The sequence below is a fragment of the Platalea leucorodia genome (genome assembly GCF_965183815.1).
Source record: "Platalea leucorodia genome assembly, chromosome: 8".
Lineage (NCBI taxonomy): Eukaryota > Metazoa > Chordata > Aves > Pelecaniformes > Threskiornithidae > Platalea > Platalea leucorodia.
Window position 1 is genome coordinate 55814601 of NC_138830.1, and position 13525 is coordinate 55828125.

At 45.7% G+C, this 13525-nt stretch overlaps 2 protein-coding genes across 26 annotated transcripts in view; one reads left to right on the top strand and one right to left on the bottom strand.

Moving 5' to 3' along the window:
• Positions 1 to 8505, bottom strand: part of GALNS (galactosamine (N-acetyl)-6-sulfatase) — a 55516-nt gene extending 47011 nt beyond the window's left edge. For 14 of the 25 annotated variants that reach the window (XM_082320372.1, XM_082320371.1, XM_082320369.1 and 11 more), the window contains exons 1-4: positions 8348 to 8504; positions 4766 to 4889; positions 3450 to 3524; positions 2306 to 2408 (exon numbers count right to left, since the gene is read on the bottom strand). In XM_082320372.1, the coding sequence (XP_082176498.1) occupies positions 2306 to 2408; positions 3450 to 3524; positions 4766 to 4889; positions 8348 to 8446 (401 nt within the window). In that variant the 5' untranslated portion in view covers positions 8447 to 8504. Of the gene's footprint in view, positions 1 to 2305; positions 2409 to 3449; positions 3525 to 4765; positions 4890 to 7896; positions 7999 to 8347 lie in introns of those variants that run through there. The other 11 variants (XM_082320378.1, XM_082320376.1, XM_082320375.1 and 8 more) reach the window with 2 other exon arrangements.
• Positions 8506 to 8510: 5 nt separating this feature from the next.
• TRAPPC2L (trafficking protein particle complex subunit 2L) lies at positions 8511 to 11533 on the top strand. Its single transcript, XM_082320394.1, has 5 exons — positions 8511 to 8589; positions 9154 to 9326; positions 10320 to 10407; positions 10527 to 10606; positions 11362 to 11533. The coding sequence occupies exons 1-5, from the start codon at positions 8518 to 8520 to the stop codon at positions 11405 to 11407; spliced, it is 459 nt and encodes a 152-aa protein (XP_082176520.1). The 5' UTR covers positions 8511 to 8517; the 3' UTR covers positions 11408 to 11533.
• The last annotated feature ends 1992 nt before the right edge of the window (positions 11534 to 13525 follow it).

Sequence of the window (13525 nt, forward strand, 5' to 3'; positions counted from 1 at the left end):
TCCTTAACTTCAAGATGAAGCTCCTCTCTAATCTCCAACTTCTATACTGCAAAGTCTCCATTTCCTTCATTTATACTATCTTGAATATACAGAACGCCCATCCTCTCCCAGTCTCTAAAGGAGATCTTTGTAGCTTAATGTTTATTTAATCATTCCAGCTTCCACTCACAAGCCTGCATCTGCAACCTCGCCATTTTCTGCCATCGCCCTCTGCACGCTTTCTGAACACGAGAGGCATAAAATGCATTACTGAAGTAAAATGATCCACGGTGTTATTCTGAGCTATTCCAAAATGAGTTATAACAGAGGATAATCATCATTCCAGCTATGATCGTATCTTGGTGATGTAACTGAAACTGCAAGTCTGACCTGCAGGATCCTACCCCTTCCTCGTTTATGTACATGATAATACAAAGCTGTTCCTGGCTGTTTCTACCACAGGGGACATGAAAAAAAAATTATTCTAAGAAAGCCCTAAGAGAACTTACAAGAGGGAAAGACTTGAAAAGGGTATCAAATAACTACTGAGATGCTGATTATTCTCTCCCTCTCACAACACAAAAAAAATAAGAGAGATATGTAATGAAACACAACAAATTCTAAACCAGTCATGAAAAATACTTGACTTGCAAACATAGAATTAAACTGTGGAACTTACTGTCACAGGACACCCTGGGAAGTTTTTAGAAGGGATGTTGAAAGGATATAAAAATCTTCTGCTGGAAAACTTAAAAATGTTCAAAAGCCCTAAAATTCTACGCGTGGCTAGGATGAGACTCCAATTTAACGACCGTACTATGCATTTCTTTACATCTTCCTAGGAAGCAGGTGGTGTGCACAAACGACAGAGACTGCTGCTGCACGGCATCCCTCCCTCGTCCTGCCCAGGATAACACTTCTGGGGTGCACGACGGCAGTGCACTGCACATTCATATTTCGCCTGCTTCTTGCTAACAGCTGCAGGAGCTTCCAGATTTGCTGTTTTCCAAATAACTGCCTGGAACCAATCTGTATTTGTGTTGTTTATTTCTTTTCCCTGAGTGTATGAATTTACATTTATTAGCACTGAACTGCATCTTATTGCATTCAGCCCACTGATCCGATTCTTCACGGCCACTCTGCTGTTTGGATTTCTGGTAATAAATAATTCACTGTCTTAGGTTAGTTTGCTTTCTTTCCAATTTCAGCAGCACTGGTGAATCCAACCACAATTCAAACTCACTCTTCTCTAACTTGTTAACGAAACTGTTAAGTAAATTGTATCCCATTACTTTCCTAAACAGTACCCTCCCAATACTACTCCTGTCCGAAGCCTCTTAATTAGCAATTACTCTGTTAACCAAGCAGTACTCCTCTGGTGTCTATGTAGTTTTGAAGTTGCTATTTATGCATTTATTTATTACAGCACTCTTCCAAACTGTGAATCAACTGTTCAGAGATCCCCAGACCCCATGGGATTCCATTACAGCCCACAAGCGCATTTGAAATTCGAATGTTACAAATGCACCAGTTTCGAATACTACACTGGTAATTCCACCGTGCTTGTTTGCGCTGAGTATCTTTCAGGCTTTTCCCTTCCGATTCTTCGCAGACATCACAAAACATTGGTTTTTAAAAGTTCTTCTGTACCCTTTACAAAGATTATACTGTACTTCCATGAAAGGCCATAAAATCAAAGGACAATATTCACAGAGTATTGGATCAGCCCGCTAGGTCTTTTAAAACACCTGGTATCAACTATTCCGATCAAGCCAATTCGTATCCACCCTGACCTTCTACACTTGATGAACAATGTTCAATGTAGCCCTGGAGATGTCTGCATCTCTCTTTCTATACCACACGCTTCTACCCCCCAGAAAAGAAGCTTTCACAATTTAGTCTTAACAAATTAAGACTTCATTTAATATTAACAAAAAACCCAACATATAGCAGGGGCCGAAGATAAAAAGCACGTAGGTGCTCAAGGCAAATTCCAACAGAACATCTCGGTGTTTTTCGATTAAATTAAGTAGTGTGATACATGGATGAAAGCAAAAGAGTTGAAGGGTTTATAAATATATATACATATATACATAAAAACCCCTTCAACTCTTTGTATGAAGATATATGTATATACTTGCAATGGTAATACTCAATTCAGAAATTGATCACAGCAGGGGGGAAGATCCACCGCAGATTGCAAAAGTTGGACGCCTGAGCTTCAAAACAGTTTTTTTCCTGCAGTTCTGGTTGTTCTGCTGCTCCTTCACAATTCATACACACACATACTGAAATCTCAAAGCAAGAGATCTTAAAATAAGTTTACCATTTGCCAATGATCTTATTGACGTAGCCAGCTTTCTTCAGCAGCTCCGGAAGCAGTAATTCAGAATCTGGGATTCCTCCTACTATATCCTGTGGTGTGTACGCTGCAAAAAACAAACAAAAAAAGCTTTCTGACTCTTACAAATATTAGAGAAAACAGTTAATGGCCACCCGTCATTAGAAGCATTATTACTGGATCAGAAATAGCAATTAGTTTGAAGTCCCAGCAATATCACTCTTTGGAAGCCCTCCTAGGCCACGAGATGAAGAGGACAAATTGATTCAGGGAGATCAAAGGGAGATCTCCACCCACTTGCACACCACGGCAAATAGCAAAGGGGGCTGCCACCCCAGAATGAAGGCGAGACCCTTGAAAGGGGGGGTCACAACGGAAGCAAGCGCTTTAGGAGCGCGCTGGACTTGCCTTTACTCTTGCTTTATATTTTTCTAAAATGAAGACTTTTTTTCCCTAAATCCAATGATGGATAAACTTGCTCAGACTGCAAGAGCTGAAAGAAATGATATGTCTCTCGCAGTCCACAGCTCTCTGGCGCTCAAGAATCTAAGGTGTGACTTTGGTTAGGACGGAGGCAGCCAAGCACGCTTGCTGATACACAGTGTGAATCAGTACGTAGCTGCTGATTCTTGCCCCAGCATGCGTGGTCTCACGTGGCGTCTGTCACGCTGGAACCAAAATCAACCCAGAAATGTTACGAACTGGTAATCTTCCCTGCAAGCACAACAGTGCTATAAAACTGCCGAGGCTGAAATGGTTAGAAAACTGGCTGGTGAATAAAACCGTCAGCAACTTGTTCTTTACTCTGGGTGTTAACACGCACCCCACGTGACTTTCTTTCACCAGACACCAATTAGACTGCCCAGAGGAAACACTTCTCAGCCAGCAGAAGCAAACAGATCAACCAGCCTTGTTTATGTCTCTTAATTTGAGGAGGTTTTCTGCTTGATGAGGAGGAAGCAATACATTTCACGCTTATTACCAGCAGTTAACATGGTAATCTTTTTGTGCCACTCTGGAAGATCCATAGGGGAAGATCACCGAGCCAAGCCTTTGTTCAAAGCAAAACTTCCTACAAAGCACAAAGGGAAATCAACCGAGGAAGGCAAATCAGGAATGAAGCCCATACCGTTTCTGGCATGTGCATTCGTGGTGTAAAAACCATTCCTCACTGGGAGACGGCCCGTCAACAGTGCTGCCCTGGCTGCAAATAACAACAAAAAACGTTTTATTTTACATGCATTCTCTGCTTAATATTAATATTATCATCTTAAGGCCGAGGACGGTGCACTGACTGAAGCACGTCAGCGTCCTTTTGCCACAGCCAGCTACTAAGATCACTTGCGTTAGAACAGGCAGCAACTCCCCTCTCCAGTGAGCCATGGAGACAGCCAGGTTCTGATACAACACTATTCGAGTTATTCCAGGACAAACCCGACCGAAATTTGGCCCCTCTATTAAATTACTCACTGCTAAAGAGTAATTACTTTCAATAGTGAACGTAGCAGCCCTCCTGTCTCAGTACTTCTAAAAGGAATACCTGACGTATGCATGTAAGAGGAAATCGTAACACAAACTGATTACATGCTGAAGGCTAAGTTTTCAAGCTTGCCTGAACAGAAGTCATGTAACAGCGAATAAAGAGCTGTCCAGCTTTGACAATAAAAGTCAGGACCTGACTGCAAGAAACATTAAAACAGATGTTTAACTTTAAGCATATGCAATACCAGCACTGGACTTAGCAGGACTTCAGCATATTTTAAATGCCTTTTCTGAGCAAGGACGTCATCAGCACACTGACAAATTATATCCGAAATGAAAGCCCGAATAAAAAGCCCCCGTTCCTCATTTTTGTTTCAGTTCTTGGCTGCCAATCAGGTTTGAGGAAAAAAGAAAGAAAAAAAAACCCACCCCACAGAAAAACCAATAAGGATAAAAATATCTGCGTCTCCCAGCCCCAAACGTTTCTTTTATCTCTTGTCTCTTTCCCAAGAATCTTGCAAGCCACCGGGGTCAAAAGCAGGACACAATCTGCTGCCATTCCATGCAAGAAAGTCTCACCAAAGCCAATGGAATCAAACCATGTACAAACGATGTTCAGCAACAATTTAGATACTGCTTTGGCTGTTTATCCCAAAATAAGAAAGATGAAAAAAATGCAACGACTGAGGCTAGAATACTAAACCAGAATGTTTTAAAAAAATCCTTTAGCTGGACTGATTTGATCACCGAAACACTGCTTTGTACGAACTGAAGATTGTAGGTTTTCCAATCAAAACGTAAATAAAAAGGGAGCAAAATGCAAGATCAAAGCACCAAATCCAAACTCTGCCCTGAGGATAATCACTGGTTTGGTTGCTAGTTCATGTCAGATGCTGGCAAACGTCCCAATCTTCTCAGAAGGTGGCATGTTTATATGCTAGTTTAAAACTCAAGTTTACTTACACGGAGAACAAAGCGGGTTGGCAGTATAAAAATCCAGGAAAAGCATCCCTTCTGAAGCCATCTGGTCTAAGTTAGGAGTTTCCTTAGAAGGCTCTCCGAAAGCTCCCAAATCACCCCAACCCATCTGTAAAAAGAAAACGCCAAAAGACGTAAAAGTACTTTCAATCTTCCGCAACGACAACGCTTCTGGGCCCACATAACAATTTTATTGTACCCCTTCATTTCTAAATCTTTATAGTGCTCATCTCCTTATTTAGGGAGTACTTCACAAACGTGATAAAAATAAACTTCCCCAACCCTGTGAAGCAGGGAACTATTACAGTTTTCATTGGCAAAACGGGAAACCGAGGCACACATGAGATTAAACGACTTGCTAACAGGCGTTAAAACACTTGTAGCAGAGCTGGGTAAGAAGCCTAATGCCTTCACTCTTACTCAAGTGCCTGAAGACTGGTAAGCACACACATACCAGGGAGGAAAAGGAAGTTACACGTGATATGCTCAGTGTTGTAGAGCTGCAAAGTCCGACCCTTCAGTCCCTAGATACGTGTCTTTGTGTTGGACCACTGACCCCAGAACTCCATCTCAGCCTGCTGCCTCTATCCATCTGAGTACCCGTAACTAGAAATGCAAGGAAAAGGTCTAAACTCAAAAGCAGTGCTGCAGGAAAAGAGAGGAAGCGTTTATTTTAAAAGCAAGCTCTGGAGAGAAACCTGCCAGAGGCATCGTATGTCACTCTGCTTATTTGCAAGACAGCGGTTTCACCCTGCGTCCTCCTCCTAATTCAGAGAGGTCACACGCCAGGAGAACCATAAAATTACCATCACGTTGCCTACATTCATTGCTGAAAACTATTACCGGTAATAATACAAATAAAAGTAAGTGACTTAAAACAGAAGGTTCTAGAAGGGAACAACTTAATGAGCAATTAGGCACCATGGTTGCTGGAGATTATATTATGCTTTAAAAAAGGCAATAGCTTTCTTTAATACAGATGCGTATCAGGTGAGCAACTGATACAGAGGGTGTAATGTATCGAGATCTTTAGAAAACCATCTGTCTGGTCCCATTTGAGAGTCTAACATTTACACTGCAGTGGTGTAGTTTGGAAAAGAAAATTGTTGGAGAGCTGCAGAGCCGGCTGTTGAGGTTTGAGCGAGGAGCAATTACGTGGTACCACCTAACATGAGGATGTGGAATTGAAATGGATTCAATGGGATCACCCCTGAGTTCTTGATTCTTCAGTAGCTTTATCACCAAGGAAGAAAGAAAAAAAAGAATATCATGTTGCTCTAATTCACACACAGTGACAGAGTCACAGAAGTTACTGAAGGATCAAAGGAAAAAGACCATGGAGATGTATTTTTAATGAACAGCATATTAAATAAATAAATAGCTCACAGAAGCTCCAGTCAGGATCTGTGCCTCATCGTGTCTTGTGCCATACCAACACTTCTAGAGTGGGATAATCACTGTCCCAAGGAGCTTTCATCTTCAAAATTACAAATGCCAGCTTGGGGGGAAATATTCCTGAATGGAAAATTGAGATGAACTGCCAGAGGCTCAACTGGCCAGAAAAACTAGGCTTACAAGGTAATTATCTTGTACAGGAGTGCAGAAACACTACGAAAACAACAGTCATGCTGAATTGGCAGAACAGAGCCAAACAGGCGATAAGAGCTTGCCCACCCTTCGAGTCACGTACCCACCCTCATTAGCTTTCCGAGTAGCTTAAAGGGCACAAAACACATTTCTGCTACAAACACACCTGAAAGATGAGATGAAAATATTAGGAGAGAAGCAAAACAGGAAAATGGCAGCAACTTGAAGGTGTTGGAAATGAATATACTTCCTTACCCATGTGGCTAAGACCACTACCATGTGCAAAAGCAAAAAGACTTTTAGTTGGAAACAAATTTGCGATTATTTCCACTCCTTAATGATTCATTGCCCTCCCCCCCCCCCCCAGTTCACAGAGCAAAAATTAGCAGAATTAGTTTTCTTCTTGTTTAGTTTTTCAGGAGGCAAGTTTGGGTTTCTAAAACATTTCCTGAAACGTATTGGAGTTTCTTTACACTTGTACACGCACCTTATTCAGCGCTACTACAACTACACCCATGGCTGGCATCAGAAGATATTGCCACAAATATTTTTGTATGCTACAAAACCAAGCCTTAACTTCAGAATGATTCTATCAAGGTTTGAAAACCACCAAGACACCCTGTTTTTCAACATTTACCAGCCGGTGGAATCTTTTGTCAAGGACTGTGGAGTTAATTGCTCAGTCATTATGAACAGACTGATAGATAAGATGATTAGACTTCTAGATAGGGTATGGAGGTGTGTAAGCACCTATTCCAAAAGACTTGCATATGGGCTTGACTTTATAGATCTGAAAGTCGCGTTTGTTTTCGGGAGGACATCCACACGCAAGGAATAACGAGAGGTTTGAGTGCAGGTCACCTCGGGCAGCTCTGCCCTGAAGGAGGGGCAGGGCAAGGCAGGGCTACGCCAGGCCTGGGCCTTCCTTTCACTTCTTCACCACTTTTTACACAAAATCTGGAAAGGACTCGAGAAAGCAAGCAACAGAGCACGATAGCTTTCTGAGTAAGTACTTACAAACTTACTCAAATATTCCCGCTTATTTCAATCAAACTTTTCCAGATCATCACATCAACTCGTCTCTTTATCATCTGTGCCTGAATCACTGTGCTGAAGACCTCTGAGCATGAATCGCGGTACAGACCCTGTTCACGTGCTATCCCCCAGGCACCGGCCTGGCGGCAAAGGGAACAGACATAGCACACAGCTGAACACGGAGGCCACGCCACGGGGAAGGGATAAGGTGTGAACCTGGAAACTGCGACCTAGTGGGGATCGTGCACGTCAGGGAGAGCCCTGCTCCGCAGGACTCAGCGAGACGGAGCTCTAGGGAGCACAAAGAAGCAAATAAACGCTCAAGACGTGCTCTCAAAACACAAGTCTTGCCAGGCCCAAAACCGGCCCTTGATGGGCACTTAGGAGGATGTGGAGAAAGAGTAATTTGCAGGATAAGGCTCACGGGGAGCCAACTTGATGAAACCTGTATTTAAACGCCTCTTCCTCAGCACCGGTACAGCTTTGGGCCTCACCTGTGCGCCGTGATGCTACCACGAGCTCGAGGACGACCACCACGGTGCCTCTGACGCGCCACACATGCGCCACAAAATCCTCAGGCATCGGTGGAACGTTTCTGACAGCGGCCCTGCCCGCAAAGCGCTGCTGCTCAAACCGTGCCCCGCCGAGCGCCCATCGCCAGGGCCTGGGAGAGGGTGGGCCACCACGGGAGCCCCTCCGCCAGCCCCGGGACCCTGCCTCACCACAATGACGAGCCCCCCCCCCGCCATTCCACACCCCGTAACAAGCACGCTATGGAGCCAAAGCCCCAATTTCCCTCATCCACACCGACCCCCTCCCAGGAACCCAAGCCCCGCTCTGGGGACAGGCCCCCCTCCCGGGTCCCCTCCCTCCACCCTAACGCCCCCCCCAGTGTCGTGTCCCCCCCCCCCAGTGACAAGCGTCCCGTCCCCCGGTCCCACTCACGTCGTCCATGAGGAGGAGGAGGAGGTTGGGCGGCGCGGAGGCCGCGGCGAGGCCCAAGGCCCAGCACAAGCAGAGGGGCACCGGCACCGCCTTCGCCATGGCAACCGCCGCCGCCCCGCGCGCCCACCGCGCGTCACGTGAGCGCCGGCCCGCCTCACGTGACGCGCGGGATGGGGCGGGGCGAAGGGGACGGCGGAGGTGGGGACAAGATGGCGGTGTGCATCGCCGTGATCGCCAAGGAGGTGGGGCCGGGGGGGGGGGGGGGGTCGTGGGGCCTGAGCAGGAGCGAGGGGAGTGGGGCCGGGGCTGGGGGGCTGAGCAGGAGCGAGGGGAGTGGGGCAAGGTCTCAGGATGCAGGGCCTGAGCAAGGCAGAGCCTTAGCAGATCTGGAGGGGGGAGCAGGACAGAGACTGGAGGTTGAAGTGGGCTGGGCTGGAGCAGGCTGGGACCAGGGCAGGGGGAGCTCAGGGACAGCGTGAGGGTGCTCTAGGGTGTCCTGCTGCCAGGAGAGGGGTTTGTGCTGAGCTGGGGACGGGCCCTGCTGGGGTCAGGGTGCAGGTCAAGCGGTGGGGGTGGGCCTCAGCCTTGTGCAGCGCCTGAGCAAATGATTCTCCTGCCGCTGGTGTATGGAGACAGATCTGCTCCGCAAGCGCCGCAAGCGGTAAAGGCGGGCTGTGCTGTGATGGCTGTGAACGTAAAATGGTTAAAATAGCGATTCTTAGCGTAAAAGCACTGTCGTGGCATCAGCCGTCACTTACACGGCAGAGTGGCCGGTCCTGGTTAGCGTCATTTGTTCTCCTCCTCAGAACTATCCCCTCTACATCCGGAGCGTTCCAACTGAAAACGAGCTGAAGTTCCACTACACCGTGCACACTTCCCTCGATGTCGTGGATGAAAAGATCTCCGCGATGGGCAAGGCTCTTGTAGATCAGAGGGAGCTGTACCTAGGGCTCCTCTACCCCACTGAAGACTACAAGGTGTATCTTTCTAATGCATTGTGTATTTATAGGCTCTTTCTTGCGAGGGGCTCTGCATGGGAAACCTCTCTTCCTGCTTGGTGCCATGTTAAAGACAGCAGCAGAAAATAGACGGACTTGTTCACTGACCAGTTTGTCACATAGAGGTTCAGGTTTGGTGCCTTGGTCAGTTCAGCAGCTGCTTCGCTGCCCAACCAGGCGGTGGAAAAATTTACCTTTAGCCTATGTGAGGGAGTGCAACGTGTGAAGAGTGTCTGGTGCAGCTAGACTTCACCTTTCATAACTGGGTACTTTATTCCCTGCTTAGCTGAAACAGTTAACTGTGACTAGAAGAAAGCTTAAACTCTAATTAAAAAGAAAGTAGCAGGAGTATGAAGGTGTCTCTGGTCAAGTAGCTAAATCCCAGGTGTGTGATCTGATTTCTCCAAAATCTGTACTCCACAGCACAGCTTCCCCAATGTTTTTAAGTCACAAAGTTGATCTTTTCAGCTTTCTTTGGCTTTTTCTCTGAATCCCGCAGATGGAAGTTATCAGCAGACCTGATTTCTGGGTTTTCATAAACCGGTGGTTAATTTTTGAAGTCTCAAGTCAGTCACGCTGGCTGATATTAGCAGATCTCCAGGTGTCTGGTTGTGGTCTCTCAAGCAAGAATAAATAAGGTGGCTGTGTCATTACAATGGTTCTTAAGAAGAGAGAAACCCTCACCAAAATAGCTAGTGGGAGGCTGCTTCTGAAATTGCAAGGCATGCCTCACTGGCCAGCATAGGAGCGAGCTTGACCTGGAGTTATCAAAGATGGGAGAAGTCAGGTAGAAAGGGGATGCAGTTCCTGCAATCCAGCGTCTTGCTTACCTCATCCAGTCCTAGTTAAGTGCTGGGAGCAGCAACAACATCATGTTTCCTCTCAGCTTCTTTCTTTGAGTGTATTCCAGCCTTGTTTTAGTTGCTTTGCCAGGCTTTGGTGTGTCAGAAGCACATGCCTTAACAGCTGCGCAGATACGGCTACGTGACAAATTCGAAGGTGAAGTTTGTTATGGTGGTGGATTCTTCAAACACAGCACTTCGAGACAATGAGATCCGCAGTGTAAGTGCAGGAAATCAGCACAACTCGCCACATCGGTGTTTTTGCTACTTCCACTTATTCATAAAGTGCTGAGAAGCAAAAAAAAAAAAGAAATTAATTAAACTACAATCCCTTTTCAGATGTTCCGAAAGCTGCATAATTCATATACGGACATAATGTGTAACCCTTTTTATAACCCTGGGGACCGCATCCATTCCAGGTAAGTGGGTTGGCCGTACTGATCTTTCTGATCTTTGTCATCTTTCTGGAACTTGCAGCGTACCGATGATGTAATAGGACCAAGAGCATAACCCCTGTGGTTGACCAGTTCAGATGTGCGTGCTCTAACTGCCTAAATGGAGAACAGCTGTGTTGTCTTTGGGCCATTGCTGTGTAACAGAAAACTCCGAAAGTCTCATGAGAAGTTCCTTGAACTCTCACTCCCACCTCAGAACTGGTGTTGGAAACATTGCCTCAAGAAAAGTAATTTCTTGGGGAGAAAAAGTTACCTGTTTGATAGGCAAATACAAGCACAAACATAGATAAATAGAGCAGGTTAAACAGTGAACAACTGCGCTTGTCCAGGGCTTATCCTTGGGTAAGGACAGGTGGACATTCAGCATGTGCAGTTCCTCACACGTGAGGGCCAGTGCCCCCCATTTCCCATCTGGAATCTCACAGGGAATGTTAATGATGTTGAGAGTTTCTCTTGCCTGGGGAAGAACAACTTCTTTTACACTTTGCTGAGGTAGATCTACAGCCAGGCTAAGACCTGTCCTTACTTCAGCTTAATTAAAAGTCGTTATTTACTCAACAGAGCATGCTGTAGTTAAAGAGTGAAACCATGTATTCAGCCTGGGGAAAGCCCCCTTGTTAACCAGTAAGAGGCATTGCTAGCCCTTGGTTTTGCTACAAGAGATGGGCTGTGCAGAACTAGCTGCTTCCTTTAATATTTGTGTTCATTTCCTTCTCTAGGGCTTTCGATAATATGGTGAACTCCATGATGATGCAGGTGTGCTGAGGCTCTGCCCCTTCTCATCCCAGTGTTGAGAACATTCCCCGTGTACAGGAGCGTGCCTACAAAGTGATGTATATATCGTCTTCATTCTGTAAAATAATTTAAATTTATTCTATGTAAAATAAACTTGATACCTGCAAGGTCTGCATGCATTTCTGCTCTAGCAAACCTGAGTATAGCACAGAAGTGTTGAGCTTTATGCCTTCAGGTAACATGTGAGAGGCAGCTCTGCCTTCAGGAAGGTCAGCTGTGTCAGGTAGGAGGTTTGTTCCCTACAGAAATGTGTGCAGCTGTGCCTCTGTGCAACTCAGATGGTTCTGTAGAAATGGGGCTTTGTATAAAAACAGCAGTTCCTGCTGTGCTTGTGATTAGAGCAAGCACAGCTGCACAAGAGACAGCTAAGAGATTATTATTATTAGGGTCAACCTAGATTTCAGTCAGCTGAGAGGCACAGATAGTGCCTCAGAAGTCCTGGTGCTCCAGAACAGTTCCTCTGAGGCAGGAGCAGCACATCAGCAACACCAGAATCCTTTTGCTCTTTGCCAGCCCCCTGCACTGCTGCTCAGGACTGTTCATTCTGACAGGAACATCACAAGCAACGCTTAATTCAAACGTACTCGGGCTCCTTGTCCTGTTTTTCCTTAGCTGGGAGCGCTCAGATCTGTGTGTATTTTTACTCCGTTAGTTCTTGGAAAGAGAAAAATCTGCAAGTCAGCCGAAGGCTCCAGGTTTCCTTACAACCCCAGCCGCTGTTTATGGTCTTGAGGAAGCTCTGGCAGACAGCAACCAGCTCATCTCAAAGCACCACCTTAACCCCTGTCAAGCCCTGCACTGATCTTGCCTTCCTGGGGAAGGTCTTTGGGTGACTCGCATTTGACAGTATTTGCTGTTCTCCCTTGCACCTCATTCAGGCAGGCCAGGCACCCTTAGCAGCATTTCGAGCCCAGGTCAGGGAGCACAGGTAGCACAGCTGGGATAAATCCACACCAAGAGATTAAGACATCAGGATTGCACAGCTGCCTGGCTCATCCCAAACTAATCTCTATTAGCATCTCCTCCCCCTGCAGCTCCCTGCTGTTGTAATTAAAGGCTACCAAATCAATAGCAGGTATTTATATACAAAAAAAATACAAGCTAGACAAGAAAAGCATCCCAGCTTCTTCATCACTTGCGCATTACGCTCACGCTACGCAAGGCTGTGCAGCTACAGCGGGAACGCAGGCAGGCATAAGCACGGAGCAACTACTCAGTGCTTTTCAAGCACCTCTACTCCGAGTCTTTCCTGCCCCCCCAGGCAGCAGCCTGTGCTTCAAGCACCTAATCAGTTAAAAATACATAAAACATAGCTAAAAATACAAAAAATAAAATAGCTGCCCAGCTCCAAAGGATACAAGAAGGCTGGAGAAAGGCAGGTCAGCGCAGAGTGTCAGCTCACAGCAGCACAGCCTCACTGCAGATGAAGTTCACACAGCAGGATCATTTATTTTAAAAATAAGTGACATTTACAATACCTTCTCAAACAGAACTTAAATATATTTAATCAACAACAACCTGTCAAATAATGGGAGATGAAAGTGTTTGAGCCTCTCCCACCATCTAAACAAGGCACAGCTGTACACTGCTATTCTGAAACATTTTCATCTAAAAATCTTTACTCTTTTCACTCACAGAGACAGGAGCTCAGCATTTCCTCTTCCACAAGAGAGTCCGAACACCCCAAAGTAGTTTTTGTTAAAAATTAAGTCTCAAGAATTTACAAAGCTACTAAATGGAAAGTTTAAAGCCCTAGAAACAGCCAGTTTTATAGTCTAAGCCTAAGGGTAGCTCGGATCAAGGCCAGCCTCAGCAGCACAGTCTGTGCTGGGCAAAGTGCAAAATCAACACAACATGAAGAGTTAAGGCCCCGAGCTTTAAAAAAATCATGACATCTTAAGGAAAAAAAAAAATCAGTGGGATTTTGAGCCTGGCAATGCCCCCTGAGCTGTGAAAAGCTGCTTTAGGAGTCAGTCGCATCTGTTGCATCTGGGTTAGAGGAGTCCTAACCAAGGATCCCGAAAGATTAGCGTGAGAATTACACAATAAAACAGATTTCAATGCAGAACTTCGCACAGCAATGCTGTC

Excerpts from the sequence above, each read along its gene's own strand:
- TRAPPC2L (XM_082320394.1), top strand. The coding sequence starts at position 8,518 with ATGGGGCGGGGCGAAGGGGACGGCGGAGGTGGGGACAAGATGGCGGTG. Across the intron at positions 10,408-10,526 it reads GAGACAATGAGATCCGCAGT|ATGTTCCGAAAGCTGCATAA; the intron begins GTAAGTGCAGGA and ends ATCCCTTTTCAG. Across the intron at positions 10,607-11,361 it reads GGGGACCGCATCCATTCCAG|GGCTTTCGATAATATGGTGA; the intron begins GTAAGTGGGTTG and ends TTCCTTCTCTAG.